Source organism: Aplidium turbinatum, chromosome 6 (assembly GCF_918807975.1).
Source record: "Aplidium turbinatum chromosome 6, kaAplTurb1.1, whole genome shotgun sequence".
Lineage (NCBI taxonomy): Eukaryota > Metazoa > Chordata > Ascidiacea > Aplousobranchia > Polyclinidae > Aplidium > Aplidium turbinatum.
Window position 1 is genome coordinate 6526828 of NC_137477.1, and position 21376 is coordinate 6548203.

The window sequence follows — 21376 nt, forward strand, 5'->3', positions numbered from 1 at the left end:
AATCTTATTCAAATAGAATTATATTTGAATATTTTCAATAGTTTCTATTTGAATAAGATTATACTGAAGAAGCCAAACTTGTGTGGCAAAAGCTCTATATTTTAATAAATTGATTTTTATGATGTGGGGTGATATTGTTTATTTTAAATTGAGGTTAACCACATCATTTTTATGTCTTTGTGAAGTCATAATGGCTCTGCTCTGAAGTCATAATCGTTATCCTTAACTTCACAATAGCTTAAATACAATTATTAGCTTGCAATGGGTATGCTAACAGTTAATGTGATAAAAGCACTTAGAGAAAAGTTCAGTGAAAGATTTTCCGTTTCTTGGTAACTAAACAATCACTTTACAAAATGGAGCCAATCAGAAAAAAAAATATGCAATCATGGGGGAGTGGGGGGGCCTTAAAGTTTGAGGAACTTTTTAAAATTAACATGAAGATTTTCATATCAAGCAATTGTTTTTTTGATATTTTAATAGCATCATTGAATTCCTCACCCATGAGAACATGGTAATAGACACTTTGTTCATCATAATTGGACAAGAAATGGTGACTTTAGAGCATTTTCCCAAAATCTTCCCACGCACAATGGCGCCACTAGTGGCAAAAATGTGAAATTTTAAATCGCGATAACTTGAAAACGATACAAGGTATCAAAAAAATTCCAACAGTTATGAATATTATTCTAAAATATGTACTAAATATATATGTAAAAATGAAGAAAATCTAAGAGGTGGTAGTGTAAAATTTCTTTAAAATTTGTTGAATTATAATGGAATGACTCCGCTTGGATTGAATAAAGTGACTGCTATCATCTTGGGATATATCATCTTCGTTTCGCCTTGTGGTTGCTATGGTATTAGGTAGACTTACCATAATTTCTTGGGCATAACCCGGGACCAACTCGAAACTATGAATGAAAGAACTGGACAAAAGGCCGAAGGCCTGAGATTGGCAAATTTTTATTCCATGTTTATATTTATAAGCTTTAATATTGCATAATAAAGTATTCTACTTAGATTGAATAAAACTTTTTATTATTTTATTTAAAGGAAAATACATGTTAATTTAAGCAACACTAAGTCACAAATTAGACATTTATAAGAAAAAAAAAGAACAAACACTGAGAACAAAGAAATAACACTAACTCAGTGGTTCTCAAACTTTTTTTTGTTGCTACGCCTCTGGAAAAGTTTTCTGGACTTGCGACGCACCAGCAAATAAAAGTTAATGAGGAAACTTATTATTAAAGTTTTTTTTGTTGATACAACAACAAAAAGCAATGCATATTATTTAATGTGACGTGTGGGCTTGTTTGTTTTTACAAAGTTCATTAAATCTTGGGAGAATTTTTGAAATTGCCACCCGCATTTGTCTTTCAGTGTTTATTGGTGATCGAAATTTGCTTTTTATCACCGCCAAGGCAGAAAATCCTGCTTCACATAAATATGACGTGACATATGGGATAATAATTCGTAGGCCTAGTGCTTTCTTCACCAAAGCTGGATAATCGCCATTCATTGAAATCCAGAAATTTGCCGGATTTCCTGAATTAAACATCCTTTTCAGGGAATTGTCACAAGAAAGGTCAATGTAGGCTTCTTTTTCTTGTGCAGTAAAAGACAGTGGAGTAGGTTGGACGAAAGGATCACGAATCCATTTGTAGTTTGATACATTTTTCGAGAACTATTTTGCAACTTTTGACTCGAGCTTGGACAAATGTTGCCCAAATATGCTTCACAAATTTGAAGGCAGCGTCATACTTTTCTTTTCAAGCAAATTGGACAAGAAAGTGAAGTATCGAGAGCTTCCAGACAGGTTTGCTATATCTTCCTTCCACAATAGCAGCTTTTTAACAAATGCTGCAATTTTATCTGAAATGTCATTTTTATTCGACCCTTGCATAGAAATGTTCAGTTTGGCGAAGATATCACACAAGTAAAGTAAGCCAATTTCAATAAGAAATTGTTCTGAGCTAAACAATCTGTAAGTGGATTATTTTCTTGCTGCAAAAAAGCCTGAAGTTCATCCACCAATTTGTAGAAGCGTTCAAAGAATTTTTTAAGCGAAAGCCACTTGGATGAAAATTAAAAGAGCAAACTCCGATGCGCTGCATTCATTTCTCCACAAAGTTTTTTGAAAACTCTTGACTTCAGTGGGCGTGTTTTAATGAAGTTAACAACTTTGATGACAACCGAAACTGCTAATCAAAGGATTAACCTCATCTTTATAAGATAAACTGAATTCAGCTACGAAACGAAACTCTTCTGCGACGTTGGAAAATTGAAACGACGCACCAGGGCGTCGCAACGCACAGTTTGAGAACTACTGCACTAACTCACAGATCAAACATTTATAGGGGGATGCATTCAGAAACCATTGGCTTCATCGTTTCATTGAAGTCAATACAATAATGACGCAATACATGTCACTCATTATTCCCTAACTAAAGGATTTCTCAAGCTATGCACGATATTTTACTTAACCTCATAAGCTAAAACAATTAAGATATTAAAATAAGACTCGAGTTAAAGCAAAGTTAAGCCTTTTGAGACGGAATTATTTCATAATTTTGCATCAGGTTGGAGTTAATTTTGAAAATTTCACTAAAGTAAAATTCCGGGACATTTTGCTAATCGGGACGGGACACCGGGACAGATGTTTAAACCGGGACTGTCCCGGCCAAACCGGAACGTATGGTAGGTAGGGTGAGGCTGGTGCCCCTTAAAAATTGAAAACTTGAGCTAGTCATTCGGTCCTTTGTATATATGTTCTACAGCCTCTCTATAATTACTATTTGAAAGAAAAGATGTGAAAAATGACCATTTAAGGATGCCAGTTTTGATCTGAAAATTTAAAAAAAATGTCGTTTTTGTTAAAAAACCCACATAAAGTGTGTTTCTAATACAATCAAAAATTTGTTTTGCCAAAAGGAACTTCATTGTCAATACCATTTTTCACAGTTTGATATTGTTGAAAAGACCCAAGGATAAAATAAGAATGATTTATGAAGTCAATTTGTGTCGTTTTCTTTGGTTAGAGAAAGAGATTTGGTTCAGCTCATGTTCCACAACTTTCAGCACGTTTTGAAAGTTTTCTTCCAGCCTATAGCCACTGATAAAATCACTTGTGAGTTTAACACCTCTTTCTGCACAATCGTTGGTAACCAGCAGAGATTTGATAACATTTTTGGCATTAAGAAAATTGATATCCGTTGACCGTTTTCCACGAGCAGACAGGCTTATTCAAAAACTCTGTGTTAATGTTCAACACTTCAAAGAAAAACCAAGAGTCTCGTTTGAACCAATCCTTGTATGTAATTGAATAGGTGAAAGTGCAAGTATCAGGAAACTGTGGTTTTCCAAACCCAGTGCTGTATCTTTTTAAGGGTTTTGATGTTTTTTCAAAAGACAGCAGTTTTGTAGCTTTGCTTGTCACTTTCATTTACTTTGTCACTGAACAAGTTCACGGGAAAGATTCTGCTGTCAGATACTAAAGATGTTTTTTGAAGGCAAATGAAGCTGACTCTGCAATTTCTTTATAAAGGAGGATTTTTTCAGAAGCTTGATGTTATTGTTAGCAGCATCAGCAGAGGAACCACATTCTATCCACCACTGAACATGAAAAAACAGAACAAATTTTACAAAACGTTGAATTTTCTACATTTGTTTTGGGGTACAAACAGTGGGACTCTTTGGAAGGGCAAGAATTTATTCGGATAAAAGTGACATTTTAATAGCATAAATCAGTTTTGCCATCCATCATTCCATCAGGCTTCATGCATTGCCCCACAGCTCAAGAACCTGAACTTTTTGTGTACCGGTACATCGGAGACGTCTGCTTGTAGGTAGAAGGCTGTGAGCTCAATCAACTCTTTGTAATCATCTCTTGGTGTTTTCTTGGAATGTAAGATAGCTTTTATTACTGTGATCAGCTCTTATTTGTATATTTCAAGTTCAGGGTGATCATCATCAATATTGGAAAATGAAATTTTGTCTAAACTACTATATGACAGGCTGTTGAAGTTTCTTTGAATCTTTAAAATATCATAACATCTTGAGATTTTGATGATTATATTTGCAGGTTATTAAACACCCGGCCGACAATTAGCTCACCTGCGTTATGTCTGCATTCGCCATTCATGCCAAAATAACGATTTATTTAACTGATTTTGGATGGCAATACAGCTAGCTGTGATGTGGCCAGTATTGGAGCTGGTGGTATCAACACCATAGCTTCCACCGATGCTTTGCAGTTCCAATTATCAAGTAGCTTTTCTGTTGGAGTACTGATCAATTTTCCCATAGGTTCTGATGAGCTAGCAGGCAACTTAGGCGTTCCTAGAAGTTTAACGCCACTCGGACCAGAAACAAGGACATGTAGCAGCCTTTCATCAATGACCTTTAAATTGAGGCTGGACATCAGCTTTCTATCCCAATGTAGGGATCTAGTCCCAGGTAACGGAGGTTGCCACTTTTCTTTAATGGCACTGGCAGTTTCTTTAGCTGTTTTTGTGCGATACCACAGTGCCTGTGTATAATTAAGGTTCACCTTTGACATATCTCCACCACACGCAGTGATAAATTCCCTTATCATTATGGAAGCGGCCACAGGGCTAATTTTGTTCCTCAAACAACACCCAACTATCGAAGGGTATTTGAGGATATCATAAGGCACCCGAATCGTTGTGCCATCTTTAACATTTTGACGATGACACCTTTTGTAAGATGTTGGCAACATAGCTTCAGTTCCCGAGTCATTATCAGATGAAAAGTTGCTGTTTCATCAAGTGTTGTGTCTATGAATTGTCTATCTTTTTCCTGTTTTCTTCCTTTTTAGCTAATTCTACAGAGTGTTGCTCGGTTCCATTTTTCTTTTTCTTTTTTCTATTGTTACCATGTCTCCACCTGCAAATGTGGCAATCCTGTTTGTCATCATACTTTCTAAAAATTTGACATCTTCTTCCTCCTTTTAAAAGCAACTTGAATATGTTTTTAAGCCAAATTGGCAAAGTTTTGCTTAAAACATTCTGAAAATTCATTATTGCTGTATTGTGATCACGATCAGTGGCATTGCATTTATCTTTTGCAACTTTTTTAAATCTTTGTCGTAAAAATTAACAATTTTTCCATCCATCTTTTTTTGTGTAATTGCGTTTATGTTTGCAAGTGAATATGATCTAACCCAGTGTTTCCCAAACTTTTTTTAATAGCGCCCCCCTGGACAACAAACAGAGTATCAAACGCCCCCTCGACAAAAAAAAAGTAAAACCAAAGTTGTTTTCCATTCATTACAACTTAAAGTCCAACTCTAGTGAGACAGATGAGGTTGGTGCAATGTCATCAGCCTCTTGATATCGGGTTCCAGTTTGGATAGGAACAATCTTAAGTCTCCCCGTCTAACTTTGTCAAGACGGTTTCTTTTGTTATCCAGAAGCATTGTCATGGCACTGCAAGCACGCTCCACCAAGTATAGGCTGAGAAAGGCTATGATAAACACGTTGACCCGATTCCACACGTGAGGGTATTTCTCTTTGATTTGGTTCTGCAGCCATAACGAGTGAGTGCAAAATTGCTTTGCAGTGTTATCAGTTCCTTCTCAAGAATTCCATGTTCAAAAATATCACAGAATGGGTCGATTATCCAGTCAGGGATTTCTAAATGGAATACATCCTGGAATCGAACTCCCATGTCTTTGTGTACTTCTTGAAGATGATTGCTTTACGTCTCTACATTAACATCAGATATGCCTTTGTCACTGGTATCAAGTTGATGCAAGCTTGAGATTTGGAAAAAGTTTCGTCTATCTAAATTTCTCTGATACAACACGGGCTAATTACTGAAACCAGACAGTGCCGATTTTACTTTGATTAGATTTACTTCGTTACCCAGAAGGGATACATTTAATTCATGAAATTTGGAAAATATGTGGCACGAAACAGCTTAATACGCTTTCAGGATTTTGCTCTATTTCGGTACCACAAACCTAAGTTGTTTCTGGTAGAACACAATGGTCGACTTTCCTTCGCTGAGCAACCAAACATCGGGAGCTCCCACTCTCGCATGTTGCCTTCAACGTCGACTGAAGGGCGTGAGGACTAGTCACCCTCCCCCGCACTGGTAACCCCCGACGTTCAGAACAACGCAAGACACTCTACCTTTGCGTGTCTCGGGCAAACCCAGCCCTCAGACACTAGTGGGGTGTTATGAAACAGCTTAATCCGCTTTCGGGATTTACCTCTATTTCGGTACCACAAACCTAAGTTGTTTCTGGTAGAACACAAGGGTCGACTTGCCTTTGCTGAGAAACCCAACATATAAGGAGCTCCCACTCTCGCATGTAAGGCAAAGTCGACCAAAGGTCGTGAGGACTATAGTCACCCTCTCCCATAAATATGTCTGACAAGCAGGCGATATCATTTATCACAACCAGAAGGCCATTAGCAAGATCAGGGTGACAACTCTGTAGAAATTCCACGAGAGTTTCAAACAGCGAATAAAATCGTGCAATTCCTTGAAAAGCCATCGTAGTCTACTTCGGTGTGGAGTAGTAAGCACTCAAAAGATTGGATTTGCGTAATCGCAGTGCTTCAAAGTAAGTCATGCGTTACGACCCAACAAACTTGTAAGATACAGCAAAGCGACGTTGCCAACATAATTGCATGATAACAAAATGCTTTGCGATCCTCTTGTAAATGCCCCGATTTACTCTCAGCGCCCCCCAATCGCCCACTTTATAGCCAGCGCCTCCTTCATGGTTGCAAACGCCCCCAGGGGGGCGCTGGCGCCCACTTTGGGAACCACTGATCTAACCATTTGATTAGCAACTTTTTTGGCAGCTTCTCTTTTATTTCATGTTCCACCTGGATTCAATGCTTGTATTTCATCAGTGAAAGCAATACGCCACTGCACTGCATGCACCTCTACATAGTTTATAGTATCGTGATAGCACATAGATCCATGTTCTATGTTTCTGCAGGCTGAACTGAAATGAATTGAGAATCTACAGCAAATCGTTGACCACATTAGTACATTAGCCTTATATATATATAGCGTATGTTGCTGCCTTGTTGTTCTGCCATGCTGATGGTAAGTAGCCTCCCTCGAAGCAATGCCTCCAATTCTCATGTATTTACAAGCAGTATGACCATTAACCTCACCTTGATCATATTCATGGCCTGTTGAGTAGATCCAAAATTGATTTAACATTGCTAAAAATGGCAATTTTTTTAGATTTTGCTATACAAAGCTAAAGGGTATGCATAGCACGCCACTGCAGGAATTTGAACATGAAACTGGCACCCCAAGGGGTCAATCAATTTTTCTGAAAGTTTGGATTTTTACTATTTATATGATATGGAACATTTGTTGAAAGGGCCAGAAAAACTGGGAGTCATAGGGGCATCAGCCTCACCCTAATTGGTAGGTCTAGTATTAGGTAATGCATTAGAAGTGTTTATATCCCATTTTAAGGCTTTGGGAAATAAGAGAATGTAAAAAAATTTAAGAAAAAGGCTACAAGGTTCATAGATCACAATATATTTTTGAAGTAAAGTTACTGTACCGGTACACCTGTAGTTGTAGTAGAAAATAATTGTTAGCGAAGGACTATTCGTTTATTTTGATTACCTATACTGAAACTTATCCTTTAAGATTATATTTGCTGTGCACAATGTGACATATTGTGCTTATACTGCTTATATTAAATATTATAACTAGTATGATATTGTGGCATAGTAATTAGCAACTTTTTTAGTCGTTATAACTAACATTCCAGTTTATGCTTGTTACTACTCCTTTTGTGCTTGAAATAACTTGAGTGATATGATTTTCTTGATGTTTGTGATGCCATGCTACTGATGAGTTTCATAACCCATAGGGGTGTCTCTAACTTGACCTGGTTTTCATGTTTAGAAAAGTTGTTGATATGCACTACCGGTATTATACACTATAAGAAAAAGTAGGCTGCTCCTTTATATTTTAAAGCAACAATGAATCATGAAGAATATGATGTGATTATTGTGGGCGGTGGTGTAATAGGATTGAGCACGGCTTATTATTTATCAAAACATAAATACAGAGTTTTAGTTTTGGAACAGGTATTTCAAACGATGTTCTTATGCTGCTTATTTTTTGCTGGTATTATGTTTGTTGAAATTGTTGTTGATTTTATTCATTTTAAACCAGTCACAATCTCAATATTTAAAGCAAGATATTCTGTAATTTTCAAGAAATTCTGGATAACATTCAAACCTATGTAGATATAGCTTTGTTTCTCATGTTTAAAACTACTAAGTGCAAATAATTTTAGAAAATATATTTGTTTTGCAATTACAGTCAACCCTCGATTTAACGGACTTTGATTTAACGGATTTCGGATTTAACGGACTCAATATGCGCAGATCTATGAGTAAAAGAATGTACCAAAAGAACGTTTTTTATTGTTTTGGAATTCACCAGATTAGAAAGCTGTCTCTCACAACGTCACAATACGCATTGTGATCTATCAGCGTACTCTGTCAGCGTACTCTGTACTGTACTCTGTTAGCAAGAGCCTTCATTCGGTGCACCTTACAATCAGTTAGAACCTGCCTGTGTTTAGTACGGTGCATTATGTCTAAGCCAAATGAAAAACGTAAACGTGTGAACTTGTCGGTGATGCAGAAACTAGAACTGATCAAAAAGCTTGAAAAAGGGGCCAGCGTTGCGAGTGTTTGCGATCAGTATGGTGTCAAAAAACAAACACTCTCAGATATTGAGAAGAGCAAGGACAAGCTGTTGAAATACGCTATGTCTTATTGTGTTGATGCGGCGTCTTCCAAGGGTGGTAAAGTGAGCAACAGAAAACATATGAAGATGGGTAAGGAACAATCTTTGGACGTAGCAGTTATGAAGTGGTACGTTCAACAACGGTCCAGTGGAGTAAATGTGCGTGGGACAGAGTTAATCGCAGCTGCTGCTAAACTTGCTACCAGTCTTAGCTTAACCGATTTTAAGGGCAGTGATAGGTGGCTTTGGCGATTCCGGACTCGCCACGGATTATTTAACGAGGTTCTGCATGGCAAGGCTGGTGATGCAGATACGGCAAGTATGGCCCCCTTTCGCGAAAAATTAACAAAGCTGATTAGTGACGCAGGCCTCACCCTATCTCAAGTATTATATATAACGCAGACGAGACAGGAATTTTTTGGCGTTCTCTCCCGAAGAATTCTCAAGTCCGTCAGGGTGAGGAGAAGACCAAGGGGAAGAAGACAAGCAAGGAAAGGCTGTCGGTCCTGGTCGGGTCCAATGCCACCGGTACTCACCGACTGAAGCTAGCCGTGGTGGGCAAATCGAAGAAACCACAGGCATTTAAGGGATTAAACGTCAGGCGTGACCTGCCAGTAGTTTACTACAACTCTAAGAAAGTTTGGTTTAACTCTGCAATATTCACTGATTGGTTTTTCTCGCATTTTGTGCCTGCGACTCGGAAATATCAAGAAGAAGTGCTGAAGAGTTCTCCTGATGATGTACGAGCGATTCTAATACTCGACAATGCCCCAGCGCACCCTAGTGAAGAGAAGCTTGTAAGCACTGACGGCAAGATAAGGGTCCTTTATCTGCCCCCTAATACAACATCGGTTATACATTCAATGGACCAGGGGGTTATTAGCGCCTTGAAGAGGCGCTACATCCGACGTTACTTGGATGAGGTCCTGGTCATTGTAGAGGACGAAACAGATGCTGAGGTCGACACCAGGGGCCAGCGGACCTTAAGCAACATAAAAAACTACAATATTTGCTCAGCCATTTATAACTTTGCAGCAGCGTGGCAAGACATTAAGGTGTCTGTCCTCGCAAATTCATGGAAGAAAATCTTAGAGGACAAAGATTCAGAGGCCAACTTTGAAGGAATAGAGGCAGGAGATTTTCTCCAAATGTTGCAGCGTGATGGGGAGGTATCCACCTCCATCGATGATATAACAGCCTGGCTGGACGAATTAGATCTGGACCCAGGGTATCAGTTCATGTCTGAGGCCGACTTAGTGGCATCTGTGGTGGATGGTGGAGAAGAGGAAAGCAGTGACGAGGAAGAGGCGATTGAAGTCCCCAAGGTGAAGTTGTCAACTTTACGGAGTTATATCGATGCCCTCATTGATTACTCCACCTACAGCCAACTACCTGAGATGGCGCACCAATATGGGAAGCTCAGGATGATCAGGGAGCATATCATCAAAGAACAGCATATGGGGGGTCGCCAGACAAAAATCAACAGCTTCTTTGCCCCTAGCCGCCCTGTTCAACATGGTGCTCCAGCCAACCCATCTGTGTCGTCTCCATCTCTCTTACGCATCCCACCTGCCCCTGAAAATCTGAACAATGATGCCCCATGCTGCAGTCATCGTCCCGCCATCCCTGAGGTTGATGTTCAGGAGGATGGACATGATGAGTTGATGATCATCTCTGACTCAGATTAATCTACATTTAAGTTTTGTACTGTAAATGTACCTGTGTACTGTAGTCGCGCAGGCTATACAAAATACAAACAAGGAACGCATTTCATGTGTCTTTAAACTGCTACTGTGTTGTACTGTACAGTATTTGGTTTATTAAGCGGTGACAGATGGTCTACGCTATAGCAGAGTACTTGACTGTACAGTAGTGGCAGTACTGTATTTTCGATTAATGGACTTTTTCCAGCAACGGACTGCTGCTGGTCCGCATTTGTCCGTTAAATTGAGGGTTGACTGTATTGTGCAATTTAAATGTTTTTGTTCACAACTGCATGGTTTTGTTGAACATATAACGAAAAAGAGTCAAAATGGATGTATTGTTAGTAGTTACATATAAGAATCTTCTGTAAAGGTGAAGTAGACTGTTAAAGTTACTTAGATCATAGTGATTTGATTTTCCGAAAGAGAACTTATACATCATCAACTTTTCTGGATACATAGCTTAATGATATGAGTCTCGGTGCATTTGGCTGTGTCTTAGGCAGTACCCTAAGGCATGTCTACTGCCTAAAGGTGGACATGAAGATTGGCTTCCTTGCTTTCCTGTCCACTTAATCTAAATCTTCAAGAGCCAGGTGTAAGCTTGGATATTGCAAAAATAAATTTGTGTGTATTAAGATGTCATTTATCTGTAATCAGCTAAATTTAGTGAAGAGGTCTACTAAAATAGCAAAAAGTTTTTCAAAATGCATATTAACCAACAAGCTTCACATCATTTATCTTTGTCTGTGTAGTTTCCCATGCCACACACTAGAGGAAGCTCACATGGCCATTCTAGATTATCCAAGGTTTCTCATTTGAAAGATTATATGGTTGAAGCATTGCCCATAGCCCATCGTTTATGGTTTGCTTTGCAAGAAGACTCAAAAATTCCCTTGTTTGTGTGAGTAGAGTATGTATGTATAAATTATACTATATATTTATTATGTATTCATATCTAATAATAATAATCATTCGCTATTTTCGCTCGCATCAGATTGCGCATCAACATGGGTTACTTCACAGGGTTTTATGTGATTTTGTGAGCCGTACTGCTTCCATGCTGGCTCAAGACAGATTGGAAGAGGGTGATATGTCACCAGATATATATTATATAATACTTTATTGCGAATCATCAATTACAATCTAAACATTTTTAAGATTACTGAAAATAAGCTCAAAGTAGATTATGAGACAGAATCAGAAATATCTATGTCATAACTGTTGTTATTATATCCAAACCTGCATTGACTTTACAATTTAATTAAGGAAAAGTAACTTTTGTGGATCTTGTTTTTGGAGTTTCAAAGTCTGTATAACATTGAGCTGGTTAATTTTTGCCTAATATATATTTGAAATTTTGACTTTTGTATAAATGTTGTTGCATAGAGAATCATTTGTTTTGTAAGACCAGTAGCTGTTTTTTTATTAATTGTCACATGAGGATTCGTATATTGTATTTATAAATGTATTTACTATTGTTTAAGCAGTTAAAACTGGTTTTAACCTAAGTCCGTTTTATGAGGAAATGTAGCGTATTAATTGTTACGGTACTTTGGAAAGCAATACAGGCCACCTATCCATTTGTGAATCTCTTCAACACAAGTTGCTGAATGTGAAGAGAAATGGTTTGATTGAGCAAAAACTTGAGTTTACTGATCTCCAAGGAAATGAGATTGGAAAAGCTTTTCCTGGTTTAAACTTTGGTGATAACTTCAATGCCATATTTGAGCCCAATGGGATAGTATTAAAAGCTGACAAATGCCTACAAGCTCTACAGGTGTGCAACAAGATATCTTTCGCTGAATATTTCCTTTTCACTGTTTTTTATTCAATTATTTTTCTTGTAAATTTTAATGTTTTTGTTTCCAGTGTATATTATATATATTATACATTAAAGTGTAGAAACACTCTTTTTTTATTTAAGTTAATTGAAATTATTTCTGTTTAAGTTTATTTTAATGCATTAAAAGGATTTGTTTTTGGCTTTACTAGAGATGTACGCATATCAATATTTTTCCCCAATACCCATATTTTATTTTTACCGATACTTTAGTGTTACAAAAAGCAGCAGTTCTGGTATTTGTAAAGAGTACGGTATATCAAATGCTTAGTTTGATCTTATTTGTAGAGAACTATTAAAAAAGGCTTTGAATTGGCATAATTTAGTTGTAAAGATTCAATCAATGTAATTTCTCTGCATTGTTGTGCCATAGTAGTAATGTTTACTAATAAAAGGCCGATAAACAGTATATACAGTATATTATATATATATATAATACTTAATTAACCTTTTCAGAATGAAATAATTAGATTTGGAGGATCAATTCACGAATCTGAGGAAGTTTTGTCTGTGACGCCGCTTGGAAACAAGTCTGCCAATGTCCATTCAAGTAAAGCAACTTACCACACAAAAGCTGTGGTGTTGGCATGTGGCCCCTGGATTAAGAAAATGGTGGAAAAGCTTCATACTCCGATAGCTGCCCAGGTTGGAAAATCTGTGTAAAGTAAACTGGACAATGCTATCACCACCCTCAAGAGATATTATAGAGTCCTAAATTTGACAAAAATGAAAATAATCAATATCATGGTACAGTAGAACAAATTGAGAGATTCGTCTGATCTCTTGTATGCTTATACTAGAGGCGGAAAGGAAAAAGCTCTACATGATGGTGCTAACCTTGCTTTACACATTGCCATCAAGAAAGGCCTTAAGGCAGCGAAAGATATCAAAGAGCTTATTAAGCTCATACTTTGGCCAGTGTTTGCTTAATTATCACAGAAGCGCTACATGAAAACACAATTGCATTTGTTAATTATTAAAATACTCCGTACTGTAAGAGGGTCCTGACCTAATTTTACAGTTGCACCTTTCAAAACCGAGCATTTATCGTTTACACAACACAGGTGGTACTAACTATTCTAATTGAACAAACGACTCAGAAAATTAAACTAAGTATTTGTTTTTAATTCTAATTTAAACTCACCAGCTTTTCTTATGTTTTGTTTTTATGAAACTTTCGGAAATTCTGTGACAAAAGTCTTTATCTTTCCATTCTAGGCAGTACGTGTCACAGCTTACTTCTGGAAAGAACAAAAGAAGGATGTTTATTCAGTGAAGTCTAATTTTCCCCCTTTAATGCTTCATTTCTCACACTACCACCTGTATTCCACCCCCTCAATGGAATATGATGGCTTGATCAAGGTATGGCCACATTTGTTGTTTGTGAGTTCTGTGACTTATTCCCCAAAGCATAAACATCAAATCCATGTTAATTGCAAGTGCTTCTCTTCAAGATTCCTGACTAGTCAAATGAACACAAGAAAAGATTAACAAGTGTTTAAAGGCTATCTTGTTTACTACGCTTACTGCTGCTTTGCATATATCGGTTCTTATACGTATTTACAAGTACTAAAAGTAAAGTTTACTGCACTTTCACAGCTGCTTGAAAATGGCCAAAATAGCTCTTTGTATTGTACTGCAGATTAGTATCGTATCTACATGAAACTAAAGCATTGAACATATGAAGCATTTCGATCAATCTGTTGCACATCAGGTACTTCGGTCGAAAATTGGAGGCAATAAATCTATAGATTTGTCCGTTTGAGAATTTTTCAGTTCTAGTTTTGCAGTAAGTCATTCGTCCATTCTATAATGATCCTTCTTACTGTGTGTAACCCGGCTAAGCATCTCGTTGACAGATTTGTTACCATCATCGTGCTCCTGTGAATCCGGACTTGCCCGACGTGATCTCCAAAGAAGACTCAAGCAAAGAAGAGGAAAGATTTGGTATTTTAAAAAAGTTAATATTGGAACACTTTCCATCTCTTCATCCAGATCCTGTTTTAAAAGAAACATATCTTCAAACGGTGAGATATGAACGATTGAAGAGCGTTTTGTTGTAAAGTTTATTTTCGAGATGTCGCTACAAATACGTAGGCATTTGTTGAATTACGAATAGGCCTAAAGATATCTGCTTATTGCTAATACCAGTTAAATTTTTGATTTACGAGTCTGTTTCAAGATTTAAACGACACACGCAAAGCAAAAAAGAACATGTTGTGCTGAAAAATATCTTTAATCAAGATAGTTACTCGATCACTCGGAAATACCATGGTGTTAGATTAGTAATGGTGATGTGTACCATGGTGTTAGATTAGTAAGAAATCCATAAGGTTCCAATAATAAATCCCAGTAATTGGACATCTAAAACGGAATCGTTTATTGTATGATTGATTTTGTTAACTTTAGAATTGATGCATCAAAAACCTGGTGTGGACTACCAGACGCTTAACTTAGTCGTAGTTCTATCTAGCACTTCTGAATCTATTGATTTTGAATCCACACTAGTCGTGGAAACCATTGTTCTGAAAGTTATTGAGATTGCTCCAATACCATATGACAGTTTTAACAGGGCCGCTGTATGGCATTTGAAAATCTATTCCAGGACTGTCTGCACATTGATTAGACAAAGAATCTTATAGCATAACACAACGGTTCAATTATTGCTTATTTCTAGATCACGCCTGATTTAAATCTTATTGTTGACAAGCACCCTCTTCACTCAAACATCATTATAGGAGGAGGTGGTTCAGGTAAAATTTATCTGTACGCATTTTCGATGCGCCCCTTGCATTTATCAGCCATCGTCGTTAAGTAACTGAATAGCCGAGTAGTGAGAAAGTCCTGGTGGGACGCTTGAAAGGAGTTTATTTGGTCAATAAGCGATGACGATTGCCGTTAGTGTTTGAAGATAGCCAACGAATCTTAATCAGGCTCTAGAATTCTCTGGGTGTGTAATTTTTGGTGGAATGTGGATGATTTCATAGTTTTACGTATGAGTTTGCTAGTATACAGTATGTCTGCACTACGGTGCAAAAAATGGTTCATTAAAAAAATTTAATAATAATGCGTGTTTTCATATAGCGCTGTATCCATTGCAGATATGCGTTGCTCCCAAGTGCTTTACGAAGCAGACAGTGTCAGTGCAGCCGTATATAGAGGCGCAGATGAACACATTACTGTATTACCGGAAACGATTCCATTGCTGAGTGCCACGCAAGAATAAGATTCGATACCACTTTTAAAAAGTCTTTGGTGTGACCCGATAGGGTATCGAACCCATGGCTACCGATTCAGAGGCAGACACACTAACCATTAACCAATAAGCCATTGATTCTGTATTATTTCCAATTCGTGATGAAAAAAGTTGTGGCATCCTGCATGCTATATGATCCACACTCCCCGTTACAGCTTGCTTTGTATATTTTAAAATAATATCGGCAAATAGTTAGACTATTAAATTTGCAGGTAGGCTAGGTAACAAGAAAAATTTAGTTCCAAAATTTACCTTCATTCATTTTAAAATGGCAGGTTATGGATTTGGGGTGGCACCGGCGCTTGGAGAAGCTCTGGGGAAGCTTGCAACCTTTCAGACACCAACTTATTCATCCGAAAGCCTTCTGCTTAAAAATAACTCACGAACTTCGAAGATGTAACACTGATTCTATCAACCGATGTGAAATGATTTTAATCATAAATTTTAATTTTCGTTTTTTTGTGGTTGCTAGTTTATGTAATTTTGCGATATTTTAACATACCTCACAGTCACTATAAGCTACTCACAAGGCAGAACTTTTTTTAAGACTTTTTCTTAACCTGCCTTTTCTTCAGCTGCAAGCTATGTAATGTTTTCAGATAAAGATTGTTTTAAACAGTGGCGGCTCGTGGTCTCAAAACATGGGGGGGCTGCATCAACCAGTAGGCTAACCTAATATAAATAATTATAGACCTGTACCGGACTGAGTTATAAATGCACTGAGTTAGGGTTAGTGACACAGTAAAATGTTCTTTTAGTTGGCTGTCGTTTAATGTTTTTATCATTTAAAGTAAACTTTTGATAATGGCTTGAATTTGGTCAAGTTTAGGTGGTCACCAGATGGAGCTAGTACTATTTTGGGACTTGGTATTGACTTAGTTGGTTAGATCTATGCTTATGCTTTCTAACGATAGCAAATTTGTTGAAATTGAACAACAAATGAATAAATGGGAGACAATTTCCTTCATGTGTTTTTCAGTGCATTTCCACCCCATACTTCCTCCTTTATAATAGTCCATTCCAACCTGTGTGACGTTTCATGACGTCATTATCACAAAAGGATGAATTGTGAAAGAGCACCAATAATTACAGTAATTGGCTTTACTTCACATCAAAACTAGTCTGTCTCAGTGACTTCTCAAAACACAGATCAAGTAAAGTAACCTACGATCCCTTCACCTAATCACCGACAGCTTCCACACGCTTACCCTGAAGATTTACGAGAAATAAGTTGGAATCCCTTACCAGGGTCTGTTCTATTTGCAGTCCCTACAGCGCTTGTTCAGTGACGCTAGAAAACTTTTTTCTGAAAAACCTACGTCATAAAAAAAAGAACAAGAAACACCGGACCTGCAGAATTTGCAGACCCAGAGTTGCCAATTCATTTTTGTAACACAAATTTTTTTTTTATTACAAAAAAAAATTAATATTAAAAGTTTTTTTAATTCTTCAAGCGAAATAAATTAAAAAAACATGGCAAAACTATTTATATGTAATATAATTCACATATGCACAAACATGTTGGGGAGGGCTGCAGTCCCGCAGTCCCTTATGACGAGCCGCCACTGGTTTTAAATGTTTCATGTAAGCAATATTGGTTGGATAACATTAGCTAACATCATGATAACCTGTTGTGCGTGACTAAAAGTAAGCTACTTCGAATCAAAGCTGTCTTTCAATGCCAGCTTGTTACATTTAATGTCCTTGCGTATATTCAAAGATTCGCTTTTGTCGTATAGCCTAAGATTTCAAATGTGTTTAAATTAATACAAATCTATTTGTATTCTTCATCGAGAGATTTATTTTTTTAGATCTAGTTCTTATCAAGGGCAAAAGTTGCTAGTTTAATTTTACCTCTCTGCAATTGTATTTTGACTTCATATGCATTATATTCGTGATTATATTGTATAAATTTTTAGTTTGACTTTCTGTGATCATAACGGTATAGGCCTACATCAAATCTTTGACTGCACGCAATCTTCATTGCTTTCGTTTTTGTATCAATAACTTACTTTAACAAACCTATTTTTGTATTGTGGTTTGTTTAAAATGTTTAAATCTCGTAGGCTACTATAAAATGTGGTCGGTGGAAGGATTAATCAAATACAGACGTTTGCCGGTGTTTGGTGCTCTGTGAATCATACCGTTTTATCGTTGTCTGGGCCGTAAGAGAAACTAGTTGGAATAAGCGTCATACCAGCAGGCCAAGTGAAGGGAAAAAGTGGCATAGGCCTAACCATGAAAGGTTTAAAACTTGCATGAAATACTTGTTTTGGATAGCACGATAGGCCACATATCTGTAGCTGGTACGACCTGCTACATTACTACAACGTTGCACTTCAAGTAGTTTTTTACATATTAGACGTTTGGGAGCAAAATAGTTGAAACGCCTGGCTAGTCTGATCAAAAAAAAAGAGCCCAAAACTTAAATACTAAACTCATATTCCGCAAAAACTGTCTTTAGTGCTACAAATATAATGAAGACAGTACAGTTTTCGAAACGTTTGCTGAACATAAGTTTAGTATCTACATTTTGGGTTTTTTATGTTTTTATCATATTTAGCCCGTCAGTAATATTGAGGTGATTGATTAAATCTTTGTCCTCGGACTGGAAAAGCATCTTGCGGAGCTTAATCCTGGCAGTTTCGCGGGCAAGGACAGGTTAGTTGATACACCCCCCAAACCAAAAACAAATAAACAATATTTTTGGGAAATACTGCCATCAGCTGGTCAAGTGTTATGATAATTATATCAGATAAAGATTTGGCAGCGTAGAGTTGCTTAATTTGGAAAGATTGAAAAAAGTTAGAAACTTAAGAGTTTTTTGTTATTTTTATCAGAATTTCATTACAATGAATTAGAGAAGTTGAGTTAAGGTAGAAAATTTACTTATAAGTGAGATTTAGTATCTTGAGGCAAGGTAACAATGTGCAAGTGAAAAAGTTTTCCAACTCTTGTGTTGGCACAATGACATCCAGTGGCGTATTTAGAAAGTTTGTTTGGAGAGGGCCAAGACATTATGTCAGTCAGCCGCGTAGCGGTTGACTCGGAGGCAAATGGGGATAGTACACACCGGGTAATCTCAACGGTAGCCTAGTATACACAGAAAGCTCAAATTTTGTGAAATTGGCTGTTGATTGGTTCAAACGTTTTCTACTTGGGTTAAAATTAGACTGGTTTGACCCTTTAAAAAGAATGGGGTATACCAAAATGTCATATAATGCGTCAGAACGGAGGGATGGGGTTAGCTGAAACAGTCAAAATACCGTCAGATAAGGGGAAGGACAGTCCATCAGGCAGTCCATATCTTCAAGAACCAATTCAGGCAGAAATGTGCTGACTTTAAAAACTAGCGAGCAGTGCTCATTGAATCTCTTGTGAATTTGTGTCATGCAATTGTCTAGAAAAGGAAGAAAAACTGTTCGTTTGAAATAAACCTCCACAGTTTCAGCTGAAAGTTTAGGTCGATGTTGTGGTTAAGATTCTCTCCGGGGCATTCGGATTTCTTCGTGAAAAAGCCTATTATCGCCCCTTAGGTCTTGCAACACAGTTGCGCAGCTTCTAACATTCATCATTGCAGAATTCAACGAATGTGTAGGTCCTTGTAGGAGCTTAGAAAGAGGCTTAGTAACCTAGAAGAATGTTATTTAGAAAATTTTGTGGTGCTGCAGCACCATTAGACGAGCCGCCACTCTATATGCAGTGTATAGGCTACTAGTGATTGTATAGTTTCGGGAGAGAGTTTGCTTTTTTATACCAAAGACAGGCAAGACACAACAATACCACAGGGTTGAGCATTACAACAGTATATATTTTACATATTTACAAAATAGTTTAACATTCAAACGTTTTCGGCTTAACCTAAGCCCTCATCTGGAATCAATTTCAGATTCCTGTAAAAAGTAAAAAGTATTCCTACCCGTGCCTACCCCCCGTGCTAGGGTGAATCATTCAAGAAATTATGTCTTGCGCTAGCCTAGAACTTTTTTTTTTGCAAAATTTGTTTTTTTTTAAAGCAAATTTTATCTGATCATTAGGGGGAAGCCATCGCCCCTTATCCCTCCCCCTAAATACGCTACTGATGATATCCATGTTTTTCAAAATTTTAAGAAAAGGTTAGTTGATACATTAATCTATGGGTTAGTTGAGACACCCCAAGTAGCAAAGATTGGCGTCTCGCCAGCTCCACGCTAGCGAAGTTATTGGCGACGCGCCAGCGATAATCGCCATCTATAGCCGCCACCGATCTGCTCATCGCATAACCGGCGTAACGCTGGCGAAATTCGACAATAAAGTCGGCTGTGCGAAAGCGCCTCGATCGCGAAAGTCGCTCAAGTTAGTTAACGGCGCGCTGTCTGTACGCCAACGAATTTCGCTAAACTTACTGGCACGTTTTTGCGGCTGCGCGAGCTGTCGCTGGACTGACGAATGTCGCCTTGCTGAAGCTCTTTTTTTTCCGGCCACCAGCAGCAGCTGTTGTTTGCGAAATTATCAAAACAAAACACTAAAACTTCTTGAGCATTTCGTGTATTAATTATCTTTTTGTGGTTAAAGCGAGACGCAATTCAAGAATGTAAAACAACGAAAACAATGAAGATTTTTAATAGCCTACAGCCCTACACTGTCTTACCACAGCTCCGTTTTCGTAGCACAATGCTAAAAAATGTTTCAGTAATAATGAATGGCGGTTTTTCTGATCATTTGTAATTCAAATAACAGAACAATTTACAAGTCCAAGCCATGTGAGAGCAAAGCTAAAGACTATAAACATGAAATTATTTGTAAAAGCCCAGCAGCTGTTTAGTGAATTTTGACAGTTTTCGCGAAACAATAATTTTTAAGCAAAAATTCTATTAAAAAAGAACTTTCTTGGTTTTCCAAACTATAATGAGTTTGATTAAAATGTTTGATTGGAAGATTAACCTTAGGCCCAGGGTAGGGGTAAGTAAAATTTACTCCCGGTTAGAAACCAATTGTGTACTACATACTACAGTATCATAATTATATAAGCATATATGATAGGTATTGCAATACGTCTAAATCACAGCACTGGAAGAAAATACACAGCAACATCAAGAACACTACTATTGCTTGCACTGTACTCTATGATGTAATAAAGATCAATACGTAGCCAGCAGGGAAATTCAAATTAATGATTTTTTTGGGCTTTCTGGCTTTGAGGGTTGCCAGCACGGCAACCACAATTATAAGGAAGGGCCGCCTGAACGACGACCATAACGCATTTTCGTTTGCACATCTGTTGTGGCTGTCATGCTGGCAACCTTCAAAGCCAGATAGCACAAAATTCAAACGAACCCTCATAACATACCATTGCATGAAAACAAATGTAAATCCACGTATGATACATGCAGTATACCAACAATCATAAGTGATTATTGCGTTCCGACATCCATTAGGTAAATATAAAAAAATGGGAACAGGTTGTTTTGACGCCAAAGAGCTTTGGTTCGGGGTAATGTTAGGGATTAGGACTGGCGGCAAAACACCCCTCCGAAAACACGTTTGAATAACAACATTAAACATATTAATTAAATGATTAATAACATTAAACTCGACTTCACTACAAGAATTAATATTAGTGAATAGACGGCACTACAGTGTTTGGCAATAGCTTGTCGGGATAAGATTTTTCCAAATACAACTACTGTACGAAGGAAGCAAACCGAATTAAGAGGCACAAAAATAATAATTCGCAGCAAGATGTTAAAATAGAACACTAAAAGGTCAACAAACAATCAAAAAACAGATAGCGTTCATGTATCGTCGTTTTTTTTTCATTTC

The 21376-nt window shown here is 37.4% G+C and overlaps 1 protein-coding gene across 2 annotated transcripts; it reads left to right on the forward strand.

Moving 5' to 3' along the window:
• Positions 1-1729: 1729 nt before the first annotated feature.
• Positions 1730-17687, forward strand: LOC145772244 (peroxisomal sarcosine oxidase-like). Of its 2 annotated transcripts, none has more exons than XM_082584100.1 (8): positions 1730-1822; positions 11231-11379; positions 12039-12255; positions 12775-12963; positions 13537-13680; positions 14178-14345; positions 14996-15071; positions 15850-17687. In XM_082584100.1, the coding sequence occupies exons 2-8, from the start codon at positions 11237-11239 to the stop codon at positions 15972-15974; spliced, it is 1062 nt and encodes a 353-aa protein (XP_082440226.1). In that variant the 5' UTR covers positions 1730-1822; positions 11231-11236; the 3' UTR covers positions 15975-17687. The 2 variants fall into 2 exon arrangements, with proteins under 2 accessions (XP_082440226.1, XP_082440225.1); XM_082584099.1 differs by lacking the exon at positions 1730-1822 and adding an exon at positions 7924-8102.
• The last annotated feature ends 3689 nt before the right edge of the window (positions 17688-21376 follow it).